Source organism: Ylistrum balloti, unplaced genomic scaffold, assembly GCF_031769215.1.
Source record: "Ylistrum balloti isolate Yb309-2 unplaced genomic scaffold, AGI_CSIRO_Ybal_v1 Utg370452, whole genome shotgun sequence".
NCBI classification, from domain to species: domain Eukaryota; kingdom Metazoa; phylum Mollusca; class Bivalvia; order Pectinida; family Pectinidae; genus Ylistrum; species Ylistrum balloti.
Window position 1 is genome coordinate 1312867 of NW_026782300.1, and position 23787 is coordinate 1336653.

Below are 23787 nucleotides of genomic sequence, written 5' to 3' on the forward strand. Positions count from 1 at the left end.
GTCTTGGCTATAAAGACTACAAAACACAAAATCTTTGTCCTCGTCTTGATTGTAAAGACTTCAGAACACAATATCATTGTCCTTGCCATGGCTATAAAGACTTCAGATGGAGTCATCAAATTTGTCTTAATAAAATAATGAAGTTGTTTTTGTTCAGAATTTCCCTGACTATCAGCTGTTAAGGGCATTGGCATTGTTGCCATCAAATCCATTGCAGATTCAAGGAACGTTTGGTATGGTAATCTCTCCCAAAAGCAATATATTTTGACATAGAGGTTTATATAGTACTCGCGTGGAAAGTAACCATTTGTCAAACCCAACCAATCAGTGGGTCGTCGCTTATGGTCAATTACGCAGAAACTCTATACATTCACTAGATTATGGAATCTAGGTAGCTTGGAATCTTGTCCAATACCATTGTCATGGACTGCATAGAATTCAAACTCTTTCCTGATATCAAGAAATTTGATTTGACATTGACTTTGATTTATGGTTTTTTCAATAAAAGAGTCTTATAAAACGACTCCGAATAGTAACCCAATAAGGAAACAAGACTGTCAGCAGAGGCTATAGAAATGTTTCAGGGTAAAAAGAGGATGATTTTTATTTATAAGAGCAGATCAATAACTTTGTCTGCATTCTGTGTGTTTTTCTTTTTTTAAATGGTGGTGGTAAATTGCCAAATTGACATTTTACTGGCTGGTAGTTGATTAGATATTGTAAGTCTGTGATTGTAACTGAGACCCCATCATTCATTCAAACAAGTTTTGTCCTCCCTCCACCAATTTTTTAGATTTCTACTTCAGGGGCAAGAGAGCATCTTTTTCTAAAAGCAAATAAGCTGTGGGACTGCACTTTGGAGCCAATAGTCTGAGAAACTCTACACTAGAAACATCAGCTAGGTTTCACTTGAAACCTTTTTGTACCCATAAGTGAAATTAAATGTCAAATGTGTAGCATTATTGCTTTGATTTATTTATACGGAAGTCTTGATCATGAGACTGAGTGAATCAAGAGAAAATCTGTCTGTATAAATTATAATTACCTCAAGACTTATAACAGCTCCTTAAATTTTACCCCTCATAGTTTAAGATTAGTTTTTAGAAGGAAACACTAGAATTTTTGTCTACTGGTATCAAGTTTTATGAGAGAGGGGAAAAGGTCAGAGAATTTGTCTATTGGTATCAAGTTTTATCAGAGAGGGAAAAAAAATCAAAGCTTCAAGGAATTTTGGTCCCATATAGCAAAATATTAGAAATGATATGAAACTTTCTTCTATTTTTTCCAATTGGGGATGTTGCAATATGTAAGAAAAAAAAAAAAAGAAAGAGAGGGGGGGGGGATTGAAGATTCATCAGATCAATAAACATGAAAGTAAAGCCACTGTCAGTTCATAGCTAGAGGGCCGATAAATGTGGGATGCAGTGCACTCTGTATAGATACCAAAAGGATGCAGGGCTGTAAAATATATATGAAATATAAGCATTTAGTGGACTAAGTCAGTGATGAACATGTTGTGATAGAAAAATACTCTTTATTAATTATGCTTTGAGAGGCAACCTTTTATTTGACTAGCAAGAAGATAGATTGATTGCAGTGAAGATCCACATCCAAAGTTGTTGTTGATATTGCAATTGAAAAGATTCCTGTTTGCAGATAAAAAGTATTTATTACTCAAAATAAAAAACAAAAGCCAAAATATCTTTCCAAACATTCAGAAAATATTTGCACTGTTTGCCAATTTATGCTGTTACTAGTTGTAAAATTCAGGTAAAAAATGTTGAGAACTTCACCAAAAGGTTATGGAAGTTTTGGGATGTACTAGTCCAAATGATGGCATGTTTACTGTCACTACATATGATTCACGTGCTTGGGATGCTAAAACAGGACGTTAATGATTGCTAATTGCATCTGCAGTCTTAGTTGAGGGATTAAAGAGAATCTACACAGCATGCTTCAAGGCATTTTGTAATAGCAATAAAACAATGGATGCAGCTTGCATACTTACTTTTGATAAATCAGCTTTAAGATTAGTTAATGGTTATGTCGTCATGGTTTTAGGTACCCATGTCATGGAAGGTAGCGGCAAAATGGTGGTCACTGCAGTCGGCGTCAACTCTCAAACAGGCATCATATTTGCTCTGCTGGGTGCATCACAGGATGAGGATGAAAAGAAGGACAAGAAAGACAAATCCAAAGTGAAAGGGGACAGTGCAGGTATTATAGGGCAGGCCCGCTTTGTATTAGATCCTACCAGAAACACTAAACATGAGCATAATAGATGGCAGGCCCACAGTGTGGTGCCAACAGGGGCAAAGCATGTTAGCATGATACAGGAACAAGCAATTTGGAGCTCACTTTGCATCGTGTGTAGAACAGAAACTGTGCGGGAAAGCATGCATTTATACTCACACACCATACGTTTTGTCTGGTAATAATACACAAACATAAAAATATGCCAGATATGACCATATGGGATATTATTAATAGAGAGTATAGGTATTCTTTCATCTCAAGCTGAAACCATTTATTTTAGAAAGTAAGAAATGCAATAGGTCTTTTTAACAAAAAATCCTTTTTGTGGATGGGTAAATGAAAAGCAAACTTTAACCTTCAGGGAATGGTGTATACAGATAGCCTTGGTTAGCATGTAGTTATATTGTATATACTCCGCCCTATATATCTTGTTCTCTACCGTTACAAACCACCATATATATACACCAAACAACCTCCATAGCACCACACCAAAGATGTATGGGAGAATACACATACATATGTTTATATATTTAACTCATTGAGATTGTCATGATGTATTATATATTTAATATGATTATTTTGTTAACTTTGTCTTCTAATGTATTTATTGGTTTTATTTATATTTTTAGTATGTGTGTACTCTAAATTTACCATAGGAATTTTTTACCATGTATGTATACAATCTATTGATGTTGGTACCACAGAGTCTAGGATTTTCAATATTTCTTCCATATCATTGCATGACTTCATTAGTTGCTATTTAAGTAACTAAAGTAGAATTATTCACCCAAGTTAATATTTGATTCATTAATTTGATACATTCTAGTTTGATCTCTTTTTTTTTTTGGGGGGGGGGGGGGGGAATGCTGAAAATGACAAACCTCTGAATTTTATAATTAATGATTTCAATACAATGGAAATGAGTAAATGTATAGCTGTCACTGAATTAAGTCCTTGATGACAGTGTAACACTGTATTTCACAGATTCCAGAACATTCTGTGCTGATCAAATCACGAAACACTGCAGCAAGTGATCGAAATATTTGATAATGAGTTTAATTGAATTGTATGCTCAAAATTTTGTGTTCAACCACAAGATCAAAACACTTATGCAGCTTTCCATTAAAACATCTTAATTCATTTAAAGCAACAAAATAAAAGTAACAAGAAGCTGATTATTGATTTGGCTGTCGTACAACTTAGATATCAAATTAAGAAACATTTTATTTTAAGAAAAATCTTTCCAGCTATGTTACGGCAGATATGGTCAAGATCGCTAATGCTATTTCCTACAGTTAGGTCTGATATATACTTCCCACTGTGAAATATCAATACAGATCAACATTGTCATGCAGTGATATGAAAGAATAGGTATCTAGATAGTTGTTTATGATTATATATGTTCAGCACCATTCGGCAGCAATTCAAAACCTCCTCTCTGTACACACTACTTATCTGATCAATTTGAGTGGTTAGCTATGTTTGCAGTTTTTGCTTGAAATTTGTGCAAAAAAAAATCAATCTTGAAATTTGGTTGTAAGGAACCTGTTTTGAATGAATAATGATAGATGTATGGTAAATCCAAAAATTATGAAATAATCAAGGTTTTGAATGGCTCACTCTCTCATCAAATGCATGCTGCCTTGTTTGAAATTGTTCCTAGGTTTACCTTTTGAAGTTGTCATTTGAACTGCATGCTGAGATGTAGCAGTGTAACAAGTATGATATTTTTGTCTTGTGTTTATATTTTTTTGATTTGTTAACAAATAATTTATTTCAGTATTATCCGTTTTAGTGTGAATTCAGGTATAGTGAAATTACCAGCCTTGGTATTTTGATCGGCTTGAAACAAAAATTAATGGTTCAAAGGTCAAGCCTATTTTCATCAGTCATCATTATAATAACAAGGGACATTCATGTTTTACGAAAGTAGAACTAGTCCTGTTTTGAAATATTTCTGGTTACAATAATGACCTGAATTCATACTGTTTTGATTTATTTATTTGTTGCATGTTTAGGAAAATATTAGGAGATATACATTATATACCATACATGCAGAAATTTGCTTGTTTTACACATAGATTAAATATGAAGAAATATTCAGGACAATCTTTTCGAAAAATATTCAATATTTTGCTCCAAGTGGATCTAAATAATATGCTATTTATAGGGAATTAGCTGTATATGTATTGAATAAGGATAGCACATTTTAAAATGAGAAATAAATTAATTAATTTTACATAGGAAAAAAATCTTCATTCGGAAAACATTCAAAAAGATAATTTTCTTCTAATATGACATGCAGTTGTTTTGGGTCAGGTTTTCTCATTTGAACTAATATTTCCTTGTTTTAAATACATCGGATGTATGGCCAAATGGCATTCATAAATGAATGTTTACACCAAGGACCTTTTCTCAAGACAGAATTATTTGGAAGAAAACTAGCAACTATGTCCTCATTTACAAATTAGCTTTTATTTTGGTTTGTTCTCCAGAACAAGAAGGCCAAGAAAAAGAAAAAAAATCACAAAAAAATTCAGTTTTAACTAGTTTGCAAAAGGGCAGAACACCCACCTTTAGATATTACTGAATGTATTCCCGGCTCTATGATAAAATGTCATGTTTGAAACACATTTCGCACAGATATTGTTCCATGATCCAATCTCTTCAGATCTTTCAATGGTGTGAAAGTGTAATTCTGAAGAGAAATATTTCTATAACAGTTTGGTGTGTAAAAAGTACACAGTCTTAAATCATTGTGCTGAAGCAAGCAAAATCTGTTGTGTAATTTTGTTGTGAGTGTAGCTTAAGTGTCAGATTTTAGTTTCATTTTCCAATCATTTGATTTTTTTTCATAATCACAATAACTAGTCTTTCAATTTATCATGCCTGTAGATTTTACAAAATTTCATCAGTTCAGAAGCTAAGGCAAATGCTATAACGCGCAATTTTTCACCACCTTTTTGAAAATTCCATTTGACCTTTCAACCCCTTCTAATGCAACAGTTTATGGGCAAGTTCCAAAGACTATAGTTGTAGTGAAGGGTTGTCACATAAAGGGCAAATGCTGTGATGTTTTGAGTTTGTGTGCTTAATTTCACTGAGGCTTTCTGCCAAGTAGTGTTGCCAGAAATACAAACCCTGTCAGATTTTTCTAAGTAACTGAAGCTAGAGTCAGGCAGATTTGGATTTTGAAACTAAAAGCATGGCTGCTTACTCTGCTTTACATTCATGCTGGGCTCTTTTGTTTTCTCAATGGTAATTGAAAGAGGTGACTGTTGTGTCCTATAAAGGTAATGTACGAAGCACCCTGGCAGGTAATTCTGTCACTGGTTACCTCCACTTTCTCTTATCTGTAACATTCTTTCTATTCTCTTCCACATGAGTGTCATTAGCACAACGGTAGCATGAAATATCTGGAAGAATGAAAATTATTCTACTGCATAGGAAAAATCTGAAATTCATGTTAATCATCAAATTTCCTGATTTTCCTTTGGAAAAAATAAGATGAAAGCTTTTCCTGAAATTGTTTATTTCAACATATACACTGAATACTCATGTGGTTTGGAATCTGCACATGGTAATGTCTACTGTTATCAACCATCACTGAGAGTGTTGGCATGTTCATTCATCGTTCATCCATCGTTCATCCATTGACAATGTCATATCTGTATGTGACCATTGTATGTGTCTATTTACACTATCTTGTTTTCTTGTTTCTCTGCATCTGCATCTGCCTTTGGTCTGGCTGTGTAAAATGTTTGAACTCAATCTTGTTGTGTTGGAAGAAATATTTTATGAGCAGTAAAATTTGCAAACTTAATAGAAGAGAAACAAGTGCTCACAGAATGTTTCTAGTGGCGTTTCAGTTTTCATTCTTTATAAAAGGCTCACTAAAAACATCACCAAATACCACAACTCTGAGATTGGCTTGAAAATAGTCACACAAGCATTATGTATGAAAACCAGGTTGTCAATGGTGAGGTTTTGTTTAGATATGTTAACTAATCTAGCATTGTTTTCATACTGTCACACTTTTTTCCTATGATTGGTTTCCTGCCTATTATTTTCGCCCTCATTGCATATTGTCCTATTTTCATATGTTAATTCTGTAACATATCATATTCTCCTTTTCCAGATTGTTTATGTTCCTGTTTTTTTTTTTTTTTTTGATTCATGCCTTTTTGGACATGATCTTGACATGATCTTGATTTTGACTGTTTAACTTTGCTTCCCGGTTGTTTTTGGCTTGCAGGCACTCGACCTAACACTGCAGGCCAGAATGTTCCATGTAAGTCCTTCTCTTCATCTTCTGTCTCATTCAAAAAAACACAAAAGTACCTGTCTCTTTGTTTTGTGATGAATCTTGATTTTGCTGTCAATATTAAACACAATTAATGATTAATGTAAACAGAAAAGATAATGCAGTAAATGTACAGTCTTATTGATGATACATTCAACAATGGTTTATATACAATATAAAGTATTTTGTAGGTATTTAAATTAACCAAATTCATTAAGTCAATTTTTTATGATAACAACAAAGTGTTCTTCTAATTTTAACATTGATTTCGCTTTGAATTAATCTATCTAAAATAACGTTGCAGTCATTTTGCTTTGAAATAATTCACTTAAAATGAATATTTCAATCACCAAGTAGACTTATCAAGTTTAACTTAATGTTTTTTTTTATCTTTTGAAATGTAAAAGAATCAAAAAGAGGAAAAAACAGTTAAATATCAGTTTAAGTATTGTGTAAAGATAACTTTGATTAATCAAATATATCTATGAAATAAACTTCACTATCAGTTTCAAATGTACTTGACTCAGTTGAATACTAAAAAGACTAGGTGCCTGCCAGGAACACTTACGTAGTTAGTCGGGAAGAAAAGTTAGGTCACCCTTGACTGGTAAAAGTGTTTATATACTTTTCCTTCAAATCAAATGATTTTTAATTTATTTGTTCCTGGACCAGTTCACTAAATTTTTGCACTTGTAGTATAACATACATAATGCATTTTTGTCATTTCTCCCATCATTTACATGTGACTAACTCGGTCCCTGTGACCAGGGCTTTCAGTATCATTTTAGAGGGTTGTTTTGTTTTTTTTTTCAAATTTTTTGCATGTATCAATTTGTATTTTAATCTAGAAGATATAAAATCTGGAATTTGTTTGGTTTTAATTTTGGGAAAATATGTTGGGTAATACCAAGGTAAGTTTTTACATGCTAAATATTTGCTTTATAAAGAAATATAGAATTTAGATTGATTTTGAAAAAATATTGCCAATGTAATTGCATACACTATTTCTTGTGGCTTATATAATTGTACTGTAATGTCACATTTCTGAAACTCGGTTAATAATCAGAAATAGTATATACTTCAGATTGTCAGTATTTATGTTGATGTAAATGTTGTATAGTTTAAAAAAAAAAAGAAAAAAAAGTCATTTCTTTAGTGAATGACATTTAAGTTTTTGCATATTTCATAGAATTCATTGTTTTTGGAAATGCATGTCCTATTCTTTTTAATGATTTCAAGAAATAATCATGTATTGATTTGAGAATTCTCTGATTCCAAATGTTGATATCAGTTTTGCATATGAAATATTTGATTTGCAATGGAATTTTGTTTATAGATACATTTTGAAAATGTGTATTATAACTGTTATACAAGTTTTCATTTTATTTTGATAATGATTGAAACAATTTATGATTTTGTTTTTAATTTTTACTTTCTTTGTTTCATTTTCCATTAGTGCTTACTAGCGATGGTGACACCAAAGTTGGTACGTGACTCCGTAAGCCTACAGCACATTGCATGTTTTTGTCTTTAACAAATTACCAACCTTCTTGTCACACAAATTTAGGTCTCATTGAAGTCCTACAGTTTCTTTAGTCTCGGTTGATAGGCAAGAGACCAGCGACAGGTCAGCCTCTGAATCCTGATGTATGTTTTCTCTTGAAACTGTCTGGTAGCCTTGCCACCCCTTCTCACCACCATGGACTTTCCTATTGTTTGATTTAGGAGCTACACTGGTGGTTTAAGGGTTAGGGAATTTAGGAATTGGGAGGGACAAAGGACGATTATTGATTGCAATGCTAGGCATTCCAATCAGTGCTCAGATATTACTTTGGTTTGAGGATTTGTTTTGGAATCCAGTGGTCTTCACTCTGTGGTTATAACCACTTATTTTCAAGGCTGTGTAGCTGATCAATCTCCTTGATGTAATAATCCCTGTCAGACAGAATACTGGTAGTCCTTTGCTGTAGTACAAGCAAAAATGTTTAGGAATTTATTAACTTCACTAAAATAAATCAGTCAGTTAGTGTTGCTTATTTTTGGGAAAAAATCACCTAGATTAGCTGTGACAAAGAGGTTGTATTTTGTTAAATATAAATTGTATTGTACCTGCTTAATAAAAAAGTGTTCTGTTCAAGTTCAGTGGTACCAAGGCCAGGTCCACCTATCACATAATAACTCTCTCTGTTTTGCCTCTCTGAACATTATGTTCAAATGGCAGCCTTTTCTATTGTATCCTTTGCACATACAAAATAACCATATCCTAGCGACCTTCGCACCCTGTTGAATAACATTTACAAGCCAAATGTTTATTTTTTTTAACAATATTTGACTGTTACAGACGTACTATAGTTTGATTTTGCATTTCATAGATTGACCTTAACAAACCATTGATTAGCCTTTATAAACCATTAATTGACTTTTACAAAATTAAACACAAACCATTAACTGACCTTTACAAAACAAAACACAAACCATGATTTGATCTTTACAAACCAAAAAAACAAATCATTGGTTGACCTTTACACGCCAGTAATTGACTTTTAGAAACCATTGATTGGCCTTTCAACACAAAACACAAACCATTAATTGACCTTTACAAAACAAAACAAACCATTAATTGACCTTTACAAAACATAGATTCACCTGAAGGCACCTTGACCTTTGCTTAAGATAGTTCATCTTTGTACGCCATAAACTCATCATTGAATTTTACATTCAATTTGTTGATGATAACATTGCACTAAGGAGTAACATTTTCAGCGTTGATTAGAGCCTCAATTTGGCTATCACCTGATGAAGCTTTTCGTGGTTATCTTTTCTGCTGAGTTTATCAGTAGATGTTGCTTCATGAGCTTAAAGCCTGACTGTTCAGCAAAGCCCTAGTGGCTGTCAACCATATCTAAAGCTTCCCCAATTTTATGATGATTTATAAAATTTCAATTTGTTCATCAGAAATTTGTGCAAAATGACTTCCCAAATCCATATGAACTTAGTTGCTAGCAGGATATCTATTAGTTTAAAGAAGGATATCTATAAACCAGATTTCAACTGACTTCTTTTAAATTTTTGTCTGTTTTACAATTCCTCCTCTCACCTTATTAGGAAAATGCCACTTTCATCATCTTGTGTTTAAAATGCAACAATATCTCCAGATACGAGACATGAAGTCTAATAATTACTAGAATGTGTTCATCATTACAGGGCTTTCAGCATTTATCTCATGGACAATGGTCCCAAGTGACTAGTCCTAGTCATCAATCACTCACTACCAGCTTGCACTAGAGGGCATAATGAAAGAAGACGGGTGCCACACTCTTCTTAGAATATAAATTGATGTTCACAAACAAGCTTTATTGGCTCATGCAGTTCATTGTGGCATGTACCTTGGCAATTTTAATCTGATGAAATTTTGATATATTTTTTAGGACATCAATGTGTATCACATTCATGACAAGTTCCAGTTTGGATAAGTTACATCTGTGATATGAATCGTTAAAAATTGGATTTGCAGTCATGGTAATTCTGATATGATTTGTAAGGCAATGAAATCCCTTCTAGTAATCTTTTACATGGATCAGCTAATGGTATTAGTTCATCTTGTCCTCTAGCTAATCATGGCTTTCTGAAAAAGTTATGTTGAACATTTTCCATAAAATATACAAAGAATGCAGGAGAGTTTGCCTGTATCATTTTCAAAGTTCTTAAAAAAAGCTGAAACCTCTATAATAAGTTAGTTGAATTTTAAGAACGAAATACAGATTTATATACAAACATTTCATTGAAATGTAGGAGCTTTGTCAGACAGAGCATTGCCCTAGGTAATCATCTTAGATGAAAATTTGAGGTGACACGCCCTACTCATGGCAGTTTCTGTTAACAGGTAGCTAAGAAACAGAATGGTCTGTGGTGTCGTGGTTGTGTCCTTGAGTCAGACACCCTAATTGCTGTAGATGGTATGAAAAGACCTCCAGTATGATATTCAGTGAGGTTGCCATCAGCTACTAACAGGAAACCCAACCTCAGACCCTGCTAGTTCATGAGGAGATAAACCCAGCACACAATTCATTATTACATAGTCAGAGATAGTTTTCTGCATTCTGTCTTGCAGGTAAAGGACAGAGGTTAAATTTTCAAAAGTTTGTGTCATAGAGTCCTAAATTCAAAAAATATTTTTTCAGCAATCTGTCATAGGGTCAAGGGTCAGGTTTTTAGCGGTCTTTTTTCGAGGTAGAAGTCAAAGGTATGATGCATTGTACACTCACAGTTTCATGTGATAGACTTTTTCAAATCTTTATTTGAAGGTAAAAATCACAATCTTGTTGAAAACTTGAGGTGAAAAAGGTTGCTGTCAGCTGTACAGAGTTTGATCTGGTAATAAATTAGTTTAGAAGTCCTGCATTGTGGGTAAAGTCTTAAGGCACTATCGTGGCTGTCACAATCAATACACAATAAGTTAATTAGTCAGCTGAAGAAATCACATTGGAGAAGGCTAAATGCAATACTACATAACTGGCTGCATGACTTCTAAGTTAATATTCCAGATGAAAGTCATCAGTAATACAGTATATAATAGTAACTTGATGTACTGATACATATGTCAGACGAGGTACTTTTTCCTTTATTTCTCCAGTAAACAGCAGTGTTTTGAAGTCAGGAGAAATGAGATATTATTTCTAGTATATTTTAAAATGTGTTTTTTCCCATTATGAAATCATCTGGTCAGGGTGTGGGGGAAGAAAAAGACACACAGGGAGAGAAACTTGATAGTGTTATTGCATTGTGATTGAGATAAAATGTAAGAGAGTTGTCCCCATTAGAGTAATAACAGGCAGTATTACAGGTACGATGTGGGAGCGGTAAGGTCCGCCCACATACAGGTGTGCTGTGTGTGGGTGTACTTTATTGGTATCTCTCTTCTATCCCTCATCATAGCAAATTAACAAGAATTTATGACAGATTTTATAACTGAGGAAATTTAACCTTCATTTTGCACATTGATGCATTTGATGCCTGATTGGAGCATAAAATGGAGTTAACACAATGACAAATGAATCATGGCTATGAAACTAATTCATAGTGAAGATCCATAGGAAAAAGGCACCACTCTGGAGAGTGGGAACACTCTTCCTGTTACCGGCTCCATGTCAGGTTTTTACCATGGTTACTGAGTTCATCAGAGGTCATTCTGTTGTAGTGAATAGGACTGCCTGGCTATGATTCCAATTCTGTTCCATAGGGACCATCTCATTTAGAATTTGGGGCACAATTCATCATCATCCACCCACCCCAGAGGGAACATCTGAGAATATGAGCTCATCCATCATTAATGAATTTTCCATAGATTTTCTGTGTAATCCATAGTGAAAAACATATATCAGATCTAAATGATACTTTTGAAGGATTTAAGCCAGAATTGATAATCCTGTTCTGTTCAGTCAACAACTGTTAGCTGTGTATTGATGTGCTAAATATGTATTTTATGGATAGGATGGGATATTGTATGTCTGGATAATAAATCATAGTATTACATATATTGGGTTCTGTTACATCATTGTGTTTGTCACGGGCAATGATATTCTGGATTGGTTTGTTGGCAATTAACATACATATAGGGCTTTTATGAACAATCTTGATATTGTGAATATCTTACTGACCATTTTGACTAATGTATTTCTGAAACTAATGGGCAAATCAAAACATTCCGCTTATCTAATTCAGAATCTTAGAGCTGAAAGGGCAATGAAGATTAATTACTTGGTATTTATAGTAAAGAGATTCTTTTTGATCTGCCTGGTAATTCTACTTTTAGGTGAATGTATAAAAAAGAAGTTTTGTAATGAGCAGCTGTTTATTTTACTTTATTTTCAGTAAGTCACTAGGTACATACTGCATAAGACTACTAAGTTTCCTACCTAGTAGTATAATTGTCACACAGGTGTACTCCTTTTATGAGTTCAGAATTCATAGAGAAAGACTTTTCCTTGATTGTTTGACCTCAGAACTCATTTATTATGCAAAGGCTATTCCTTGTTTGAGTTCAGAATTTATAGAATCTGATTGGCTATTCCTTGCGTGAGTTCAGAATATATAGAATCTGATCGGCTATTCCTTGCGTGAGTTCAGAATATATAGAATCTGATCGGCTATTCCTTGCGTGAGTTCAGAATATATAGAATCTGATCGGCTATTCCTTGCGTGAGTTCAGAATATATAGAATCTGATTGGCTATTCCTTGCGTGAGTTCAGAATATATAGAATCTGATCGGCTATTCCTTGTTTGAGTTCAGAATTTATAGAATCTGATTGGCTATTCCTTGTGTGAGTTCAGAATATATAGAATCTGATCGGCTATTCCTTGCGTGAGTTCAGAATATATAGAATCTGATCGGCTATTCCTTGGGTGAGTTCAGAATATATAGAATCTGATCGGCTATTCCTTGCGTGAGTTCAGAATATATAGAATCTGATCGGCTATTCCTTGTGTGAGTTCAGAATTTATAGAATCTGATCGGCTATTCCTTGTGTGAGTTCAGAATATATAGAATCTGATCGGCTATTCCTTGGGTGAGTTCAGAATATATAGAATCTGATCGGCTATTCCTTGGGTGAGCTCAGAATATATAGAATCTGATCGGCTATTCCTTGCGTGAGTTCAGAATATATAGAATCTGATCGGCTATTCCTTGTGTGAGTTCAGAATATATAGAATCTGATCGGCTATTCCTTGTGTGAGCTCAGAATTTATAGAATCAGAAAAGTGATTCCCTGTATGAGATGAGAATTTATAGAATCAAATAGACCAGTCTCTGTATGAGATCTGAATTTATAAATTAATAAAGGTTATTCTGAATTTTGTAAAATTGGTACAGGCTTTGAGAAGAACATGAACAAACCATTGTGAAGTTAAGCTACCACTAAACAGAAGATAATGATGGACTGATAAAGACTGACTGCTTCCCTCCACCCTGAACTACATCTGACTGACCACAAAATCAAACTGACCAAGACTTTATTTTCCTTCTTTTAATTAACCACTCTGCTTTTTTTCCCTGAACCATATATGAACCCCCACCCCATCCCTGTACATGTATTTGTCACTTGTGCGACCATTAATCCACCTGTAGATTAGTAATGACTGTTACAACAGTTTTATCACCTGTCTTATATCTAAAGTTATAAATAAATAAGTACTTTCTCATGCAAAGTAACTTCAATTTTCTTACATCTGTAATATATGTCAAATTATGTTTATGTCATGATTGAAACAGATCTTGTTATACTAAGTGTAAAAGCAGAGGCAATCATTAAGATCCACAAGATAACTACTGAATATGCATGATATTTGCTGCTTTGTTGCAAAGTTTTCAATTTAAAGATATTATTGTCATGCAGCTGCATGATTTTGGTCAGGTTTTTAATTTTTTTTTTTTATTTAATTTTTCCTGTTTACCATGATTTCAAGCTTTTACTAAATCCAAACAGTTGAGAAGATAGCATCTTCTTTTTTTTTAACAAGCAAAGATATTTTAATAATTTATATTTTATTTCCCTTTTTAGATATTGATCAGATAAACCCACAAGTTCCAACAGGAAATTCTCATAATGCTGTGAATGCGAATTCCACAAACAAGGTGTCCAATGGGAAGGATGCCGAGGATCCTGACCAGAAGGAGAAGGCTGCAAAATCCCAAGAGAATTCCAGTCGCAAGGAGAAGTCCGTCCTACAGGCCAAGCTCACTCGCCTTGCCATCCAGATAGGTTACGGAGGTATGAGAATGCAATTTGAGCTTACTACAATATACTTTAGATGTCCTAAAGATGATTATACATGTCTTAATTTGATCTCCTGCATAGAAAAAAAAATAAGATGTATTAATGCCCCCAAATACCCAGAACATTGACCTAGAAATCTGCAGTCAACATTTCCAAAATGCCAAGTGTGCCAGTTTGAATGATTAATATGAAATAGTACGTAAGATACTAAAATGGAGAAGTATGTGGCCATGACTTGGTTACATGAGTGACTTAATTAAATGGAAAAAATAATAAGAGGTGGTGTCTGATATTATTATAGTGAGACAAATCAGCTACACTCTGCATTTCTTCCTAGAGATCATCACTCAACAGGAGATATTGTATTGTAGGTCACAAATAAACAAAACTAATGAAGGAACAGACTAACCATACCACCTCACTATAAACATGTAATCAAAACATTTCTTTATCATAATTGCCATATCAAATTGATAATTATATGACCCAAGTGTAACACTTTGAAAGTGACCCACGGGGCTTTTTTTGTCCATTCATTGTAACCAAAGTGACCTTATCACTGTTGAAGCTATCAAATGTTGCTTCATACACACAAACATGCCTCTGGCTAAAGTCAAACTACCTGCCTTCAGTTCAGAATTTTCATTTTAAATTGTTTTCACTGATTGCATATTTGATTTTGCTGTCTAGAAACATCTTGTAACATTGGTTGACCGTTGAATTCATTTCTGTACAAGGTGAAGACTCACTCATTACATTTTTACAAGATATCAGATTTTATTCTTCAGCTTGCCTGCTATGCTAAGGTAACAGGATCAACATATATTTAGAATTGGATGTCAAACAATATTTTACTAAGAAGTATAGTGGTCCATTGTGATACAGTTTGTGGACTGTGTGGATTGATCTACTGAAACTATGTATTTGGATATTTTGTATTATATGAATCTGTATTTACTAGGGTGTGCCTGTATATTGTATGGATTTTTGTATATTTACAAGGATGTGTCAGAATGTTGTATCCCGAGATGGACTAGTATATATTTTCTTGCACATGTACAGTACGCAACTGAAGCAGTGCTCAAATATTCCTGAATATTATGAATGTCATTTGCAAACACTGACAGAGACAGAAACACTATCCTTTGAGCTGTATTTAACATTTGTATAAATCAAACTTGTGCTGACATAACCCTAATGGCCATAATGCTTTGTTACAGGTACTGCTATTGCTGTTGTGACAGTACTCGTGCTCATCATCAAATTTTGCATCACTGAATTTGTCACATACCAACATGAATGGACGAGTGACAAGACAGCAGAATACATAGAGCAGTTTGTCAGTTACTTCATTATCGGTGTAACAGTTTTGGTGGTGGCCGTACCTGAAGGTTTACCCCTCGCCGTCACACTTGCCCTTGCCTACTCTGTCAGGGTAAGTGTTATCTTACTTGCCTTCACTGGAATACTACACCATAGTTTTTGATAATGACATACTTCAGTATTTGTCCTTCATTTAATTACTATTCCATTGAAGGGCTTCTGTAGAACCTCAAAACTAATAATCATACACAACATTTTGTTTAAAGTCTGCTGTTTTGAGATATTGACTTTGATACAAACATCAACAGAGGAATTTGATAGCCATAATTAATTTGTAGTTAATATAATTATATATCAACATTATATGCCCCCGACAGTTTACTGGGGTAGAAGTGGGGGATGGGGCAGGAGGCATATAACGGTACTCATATTCATCCATCCCATTCTGCTACATGGTCAGAATCAATGTCATATATTGAGAACCGTTTCAAAGATTGCATATGTAGCTGATAGTTTCATAACATCAAGTGATACGTCTAATAAGTTGATCATTGGTCAATGGAAGTCAAAGGCAACAGACAACTACTACCATACATTGATACTTCTCATCATGGAAATCTGGACATTCATATTGTACCGACATTTACTATTACCAAGAAACTTCCAACAGGTTCATCTACAGAGATTGTGAGGTTTACTCCTATATTTTCTCACACAGCTTACTGAAAAGTGCATCAGATTTCTTCTAAAAATTACTTTGTACTTTTAAGGTCACAATGTTAAGATTTTCAAATTTTCTAATGTATTCTTTGGTTTTGGTAGCATCTTCTCCATGTATGTGTAGTCAGTCATGTTTATATTGAACATCATTTTTATTAGATGTCTCAGAAATCCTTCCATGGATTTAGTTCACATTTGTGTAGTAGTATTGCAACTCTTAAGTTTTCATGCTTCCTGAAAATTTTTGGGGGAGCTATAGTTGCCATCTTATCCATCTGTTCTTTCATAATTGCTCAGAGTTAAGCAAGGATCATGAAACTTGGTGTATGTATTATTGATACTAAGGAGATGTGAAGTTTACCAAATTCAAGGCTCTTGAACCCTGAATAAACAGAGTTACTGCCCTTTGTTAAAATTTGCTGACTTGCGCATAAAGTTGCTTGCATTTAAAGAAGGCTAATGAAACTTGATGTACACATTGTTCATACTAAGAGAATGTACAGTGTACCAAAGTCGTAGACAACAACTCCTTTATTATGGAATTATTGCCCTTTGTTAAAAATTTTTATCAAAGTCTTTCTCGGGGAGCATTCATCACTTTCAGTGATACTATTGCTTGCTTAGTTACCTTTTGGTGGTCATTGTTTATTTTGAAGTGATGGTTGTAAAACATTTTAGGTGATTATAACCTAATTTCTCTGTTGTTTGTTTCTTATTTTAGAAAATGATGCACGACAATAACTTGGTGCGACATTTGGATGCCTGTGAAACCATGGGTAATGCCACAGCCATTTGTTCTGATAAAACCGGCACATTAACAACCAACAGAATGACCGTTGTCCAAAGTTACATCGGAGGTAAGTTCACTTCAGGTCTCCCAATCTTCTGGTATAGTTTAGTTCTAGTGTAGACTTGTAAGGTATTTTCTCAGAGTTGGTATTTTAGAGACTGTATAGATACACAGATAATACATAACTTGAGAGATATCATTCAAAATCAAAAAGATAATAATCGAGTCAAAAAGTAACATCCATAAATTGAAGAAAATGTATCCCACAAAACATCATGCCTTTCAATAGGCCCATCATGTAAACAAATGCTTATTCATCATCCTGCAGTAAGCCAACCCTTGACTTTGAGTGAGAACTTGTATGCTGGTCCAAAGAGCTTATTCTTTAATAGATATATTAAGTTATTATATACAGTTATGTCTACTGAATTTGTTCATTTACAACATTGTGAGGTAGGCTACATAAATTCTGTCTTGGGTTACTAATCTTTTTTGGAAGGAAAAAAAATTTGCTTGCAAATTCTTGATAATTTGTCCTCCTACCCTGAGCATAATTTCGAAAATTGGATAAAAAATGTAATTATTGAATTTTTTACTGAGTCTGGAGATATTGAGAACAACAACATGTTTACTTGTCAGCAGTACAATTTGAAGGTCATAGAAAGGGTACACTGCACTATCGTTCACACTGGTGTTAGATTTAGCACTGACAAGCTGATCGCTTATTCAATAAACATTGTGAGGCTGCCGCTGAGGTTTCCCATTAGTATCTGGTGTGTTAGGTTTTACTTGGTGTTAGAAGCAGGCTTGCTCTCTGTAGGTCACACCCTCCGAAGTCTTGGGACAACAATGGTGCAAAGACATCTCTGGCGTCAAAGCTTGTACTACGTGTGCAGCATAATGTGATTGATTTACATAAAGCAAGGCTCTTACCGTGCACACTTAGCAACTAATTATAGCCACGAAACACAAGCCTGTGTTAATGATAGCCTTTGTGACCCTATTGATCCATCGCATTGATTGGCAGCTTTCCTGCTAACATTTGTCACATAATTTGAGCTGACATTTTAAACTGTGAAGAAAAAAATCATATATGATCACTAAGATTGACACCTATCTTGAGACACTTAAGATCTTAACACTCAGTACTGCTGTACATAACACTTAGTTCTACAGTACATAACTCTCAGTACTGCTGTACATAACACTCAGTACTGCTGTACATAACACATCAGATGTACAGTACAATGTCATAACACTCAGTTCTACAGTACTTAACTCTCAGTGCTGCTGTACACAACACTCAGTACTGCTGTACATAACACTCAGTGCTGCTGTACATAACACATCAGATCTAAAGTACAATGTCATAACACTCAGTTCTACAATACATAACTCTCAGTACTGCTGTACACAACACTCAGTGCTGCTGTACATAACTCTCAGTACTGCTGTACATAACACTCAGTGCTGCTGTACATAACACTCAGTTCCATAATACATAACATAGATCTACAGTACAATGTCATAACACTTAGTTCTACAGTACATAACTCTCAGTACTGCTGTACATAACACTCAGTTCTACAATACATAACACTCAGTTCTACAATACATAACACATTAGTTCTACAGTACATAATGCTCAGTTCTACAGTACATAACGCTCAATACTGCTGTACATGACACGTCAGATCTACAGTACAATGTCATTACTCTCAGTACTGCTGTACATAACTCTCAGTTCTGCAATACATAACACTAAGTTCTACAATACATAATACTCATTTCTACAGTACAGTTCTACAGTACATAATGCTCAGTTCTACAATAGATAACACATTAGTTCTACAGTATGTAACACTCAGTTCTACAGTACATAACACTAAGTTTTACAGTACATAACACATCAGTTTCACAGTACATATCAAAGTACATAACATTCAGTTTTACAGTATATAACACATCAGTTTCACAGTACATAACACATCAGTTTCACAGTACATATCAAAGGACATAACACATTAGTTCTACAGTATGTAACACTCTGTTCTACAGTATGTAACACTAAGTTCTACAGTACATAACACTCAGTTCTACAGTATATAACACATCAGTTGTGGATTTACCCGTAGCTTGTTTATTTACACAAATAATCTAAAATAAGTTGCGTTATTTGTACATCATAGCCTACCATTATTCTGTTATTGGACAGTGCTTATTCGACTACTGTATTTAGATAACACAGATTTCCTGGCTGTTGGCTTTCTTACTGATTATCATACTTACATGTTGCAGCAGTTGACACTTGACCAATGACAATCCTGCTTCTCTCACTATCAGATATAATCTACCTTAATGTTATTTAAGAAAAGCAAAATCACAATAAGAATTATCAGCTGTAGACAAAGTTTTTTTTTCTTTTTCTCTTCCATTCATCTTTTCCACTTCTTGTCATTGTAACTTCATACTCGGGGAATGGGTTCACCTTTGTTGAATGGTGTGTTGGTCACTCTGACCTATATTTTGATCTTTGACCTACATCATGGAAAATGACTGCCCTGACGCTATTTTCTATCACTATTGGTCATTGGAACTTCATACTTTGTGTATGGGTTTGCCCTAGTAAGGTGTTGTGTGGGCGGGGGACTGTAATTCACCGCATAGTCTTCTTAGTGCGCATTTAGGTATACAAGTTAAATGGCATACCTCATGCCTTTTTCTTGAATCTGGAAGAATTTGTTGATTTGTTTTACTATTACCAAGTTAGTATTGTAAAATCATGAAGTGAAACTGGTATCTGATAGTAGTTTTCATTGTTATTTTCCTGTTTGACAAGGGAGAAAATAATTTGAGTATTGAAAGTATACTCTTATACAATGCCCATGCATTCTGTATTTGCTTGTTGGTAATAAAACATTTCTGGCACAAGTCAAAGCCTCCAGAGGAGTGTTTCGCAACAAAATGTCACATGTGGTTTCTTTGATGGACTACAAGAATGTGTCGGGTACAATATTGGTTCAAGGCAAAATGTAGCATAATGGTAGTTGACAGTTTCTTCTGTTGCACTCCCACTGTGTCATGGCTGATCTTGTAACAGAGTATCATGGGCAAGTGCTATGACCAGGCATTGGTTAATCAAAATCACTTCCATTCTCGTCAAGTCTAGATACAGATTCACAACTCTTTTAATGCGGAATGGCAGGTGCTTGGTTTCCTCGAGATAGTAGTTGCGCAATAACAGTTCACATTTTGACTGAAACACTAATAAAAAGAGTCTTGATAAATGATGTTGTAAGCTTGGCTTGTCCATTTAACATCGTGAATCCTATTTGTTGGAAGAAGAAGAAATATTTTTTTTAAATCCATGAACATTCATAATGTCATGAATGATGTCTGAATGATGTTATAGCTTAAATAAGCCTGTGATTTCACAAATGAATTTATCCACTGTTTTACATGTGGGGAAGTGAGCTTATTCACTTATTATCAGATAGATTTGGTGACTTATTTGTGAAAGTTGTCATGGAAACAAAAAACAATTTCACTGTTTCAGGTATCCACTACAAACAAATTCCTAACTATGCCACCCTTTCGGACACTTACAAGGATGTCATAGTACCTGGAATTGCCATCAACAGTGGCTACACATCCCGCATTATGCCATCCAAGGACGGAGGTCTACCTGACCAGATCGGCAACAAGACAGAGTGTGCCTTGCTTGGTTTTGTTCTGGATATGAAGCAGAGTTATGAAGATATCAGAAATGAGACACCAGAGGGTAACCTCACTAAAGTCTACACATTTAACTCTGTCCGGAAATCCATGAGTACAGTTGTACCAAAATCTGGAGGATCAGGATACAGGCTATTTACAAAAGGAGCATCAGAAATCGTGCTGAAAAAGTAAGAATTCCAAATGATTCATGTTTGCTTATAAAAAAGAAAGCTTAGAAAATTAATCTTCAATTTAGTCATGTGGATAGATTTTGTCCATGTTAATTGAAACCTGGAACTTCAGTGATTTGTTTTTTTTCTGCAGATTCAAATGATAGCTGAGACATAGTGTTGAATGGTAAAAATAAATACTGAGTACATAATTTATGGCATGTGATTTTGAAATTTTACCTTGATTAGACTGTACCAGAGAGATGGTGTGTGGTGGATTGAACATATTCATTATTTGCAGGTGTGATTACATCCTCGACTGCAATGGCTTCCCACGGGAGTTCTCAATGGAGGAGCAGGAGAGACTGGTCAGCAGTGTGATAGAGCCTATGGCCAGTGATGGACTGCGAACAATCTGTTTGGCTTACAAGGATTTTGTCATGGGTTAGTATCTTCTTTTTTTTCAATAAGGAGCAATTAACAGATGTTTATTTGGTGCATTTTCCAAACGTCTACTTCTCAAGAAACATTTATGTCAGAATTCTTTACATTGCTGGTATTACCTACATATGGTACTGTAACTTCCTCCAATTTTAGTAGAGAAACCACACAATCAAGTCACATCACTAATTTCAGTATTAAACACACTAACTCTTTCCTATCCCCATGTCATTCTAATCTAGGTATAGTGATGTAATTATATATGAAATTTTACATGACAGGACGTGCAAATGCTGAAAATGAGGTAGCAATAGAGAAGGACCCAGACTGGGAGAATGAAGATGAAATTGTGTCTGGACTTACCTGTATACTGATTGTTGGCATTGAAGACCCTGTCCGACCTGAGGTAAATATTTCTTACCGATTTAAGATGACAGAAATGAGATGTGTACTGTAAAACCTCACTAACTCTAAACTCTTGGGAGGTTATCAGTGGATTGTAGAATAAGAAGTATTTGAATAAAATACTTCTAAAAATTTCATGTGACTGACCAGTTCCATGATTGGCTTAAACAATACGTCTGACAACAAGACTCTTTAACTTTACAGTTCTTAGATCTGTGTTTTATTTGCTCTGTCCTTGGTTAGGGAGAACTTACAGAATAACAAATCAATGTGAAGGGTTTTTGTTATGACATAATTATTTACGAAAAAAATAATTAGCAATCTCAAAAAAATGAGGGAAAAAATTTTGGTGCAGATTTCATAATCTGCAGTTACTTTCCGACATAATATCACAATTCTGTAATTTAATTGTTTAAAAGAAACATTCGTTTGAATGGATATTGATATTCCTGTCAATCAAAAGTATCAAAGTTTACATGATAAATATGACCTCAATATTTAGGATTGTGTAAAAAGTATGTTAAAATTCTATCGTATATTCTTAAATCATAAAAAGTCCTGGTCCTGTTTAACATGGGCATGACCAAATATGGTATGATGCAGTCATATGTAATAGGGGTTAAAAAGTTCTGTCTGATATGACATCTGCGATATACTTAGACAGGAATAATACTTCAAAACTGAAGGAAATATTCATTTGTGTCTGGATTAATCCAAGGTTAAATAACAACAGATAAATAAGGATCAGGATCAAGCTATCAATTTTAACAAACAGGGGATGTATAAGTAATGCGAGTTTGAAGAAGTTGTGTTTTACTGCATATTAATTTCTCCTTTCGAGTAATGACTTCAAATATGACATAAACGGTAGTTTCTCTGTTCTGAGTTACTGACACACACTGAAGACACAAGTTTCACATTGCTAATCAAATTAGATTTTTTTCTTTTAAACCAAACATTGATTTGTGCAACAATTTCACAGAAATGATGTACTGTTGAAAAAATTATTAAAGCTCATTTTCACTTCACCCCCTATATTCTTGACAGGTGCCAATGGCCATCAAGAAATGTCAGCGGTCTGGTATTACTGTAAGAATGGTAACAGGTGACAACGTAAACACAGCACGCTCCATTGCCACAAAGTGTGGTATTCTGAAGCCTGGGGAGGATTTCCTTGTCTTAGAGGGCAAGGAGTTTAACAAGCGAATCAGGGATCACACTGGTGAGGTAGGTACTATAACCAGTTTCATTGTCAAGACAAGTACATACTTTTCCTTTTGTAGAGATTCATGAACATAGTTCAAACACTTGTTTATGATACAACTGGTAGTAACATTGAAATCTTTCCAGAATATTTGAATACAAAATCTCTTTAAAAAACTTCAGATGCCATGTTTAGTTAAATTGCACTCCAAAAACAAAATGTTAATTCCCAACTGTCATATCGATCAAACTGATGACTATTTATTAGTTATAAACAAGATGTGTTTATGAAATACAGTGCCCCAGGTTGCAACAAAATTCTGAAGTGGAACATTAAAACTGTACTGTGTAAGGCATGTGCTAATTACATGTACACTTTGTGACACACTTATGTCTTCATTGTGGTGATGATTTTTTTCAACTTCATTACAAGTAAACATCACCTTAAACTTAAGTCAGCAAGCCCTGCCTCTTATGGTGCAATAGTTATGGCAAATGTTGGAATTTTTCAAATGTAGGTCAAACAGTGTAGGTCACATGGTCATAAAAATTTTGGTACCACCAGAAAAATCTTGTCACAAGGAACACGCACCTCTTACAGTGCAATAATTATAGGCAAGGTTAAAGTGAACAACAGACAAACAAACAGACAGTACAAAAACAATATCCCCCTGATGTTTTGA

The 23787-nt window shown here is 34.4% G+C and overlaps 1 protein-coding gene across 6 annotated transcripts in view; it reads left to right on the plus strand.

Annotated features, from left to right (window-relative positions):
• The window catches only part of LOC132555126 (plasma membrane calcium-transporting ATPase 2-like), a 146215-nt gene that overhangs the window by 101278 nt on the left and 21150 nt on the right, over nucleotides 1–23787 (plus strand). For all 6 annotated transcript variants that reach the window (XM_060219474.1, XM_060219475.1, XM_060219469.1 and 3 more), the window contains 9 exons: nucleotides 2062–2217; nucleotides 8016–8045; nucleotides 14120–14329; nucleotides 15556–15770; nucleotides 17100–17235; nucleotides 20725–21073; nucleotides 21357–21499; nucleotides 21778–21902; nucleotides 22949–23128. In XM_060219474.1, coding sequence (XP_060075457.1) covers nucleotides 2062–2217; nucleotides 8016–8045; nucleotides 14120–14329; nucleotides 15556–15770; nucleotides 17100–17235; nucleotides 20725–21073; nucleotides 21357–21499; nucleotides 21778–21902; nucleotides 22949–23128 — 1544 coding nt within the window. The remainder of the gene's footprint in view (nucleotides 1–2061; nucleotides 2218–8015; nucleotides 8046–14119; nucleotides 14330–15555; nucleotides 15771–17099; nucleotides 17236–20724; nucleotides 21074–21356; nucleotides 21500–21777; nucleotides 21903–22948; nucleotides 23129–23787) is intronic.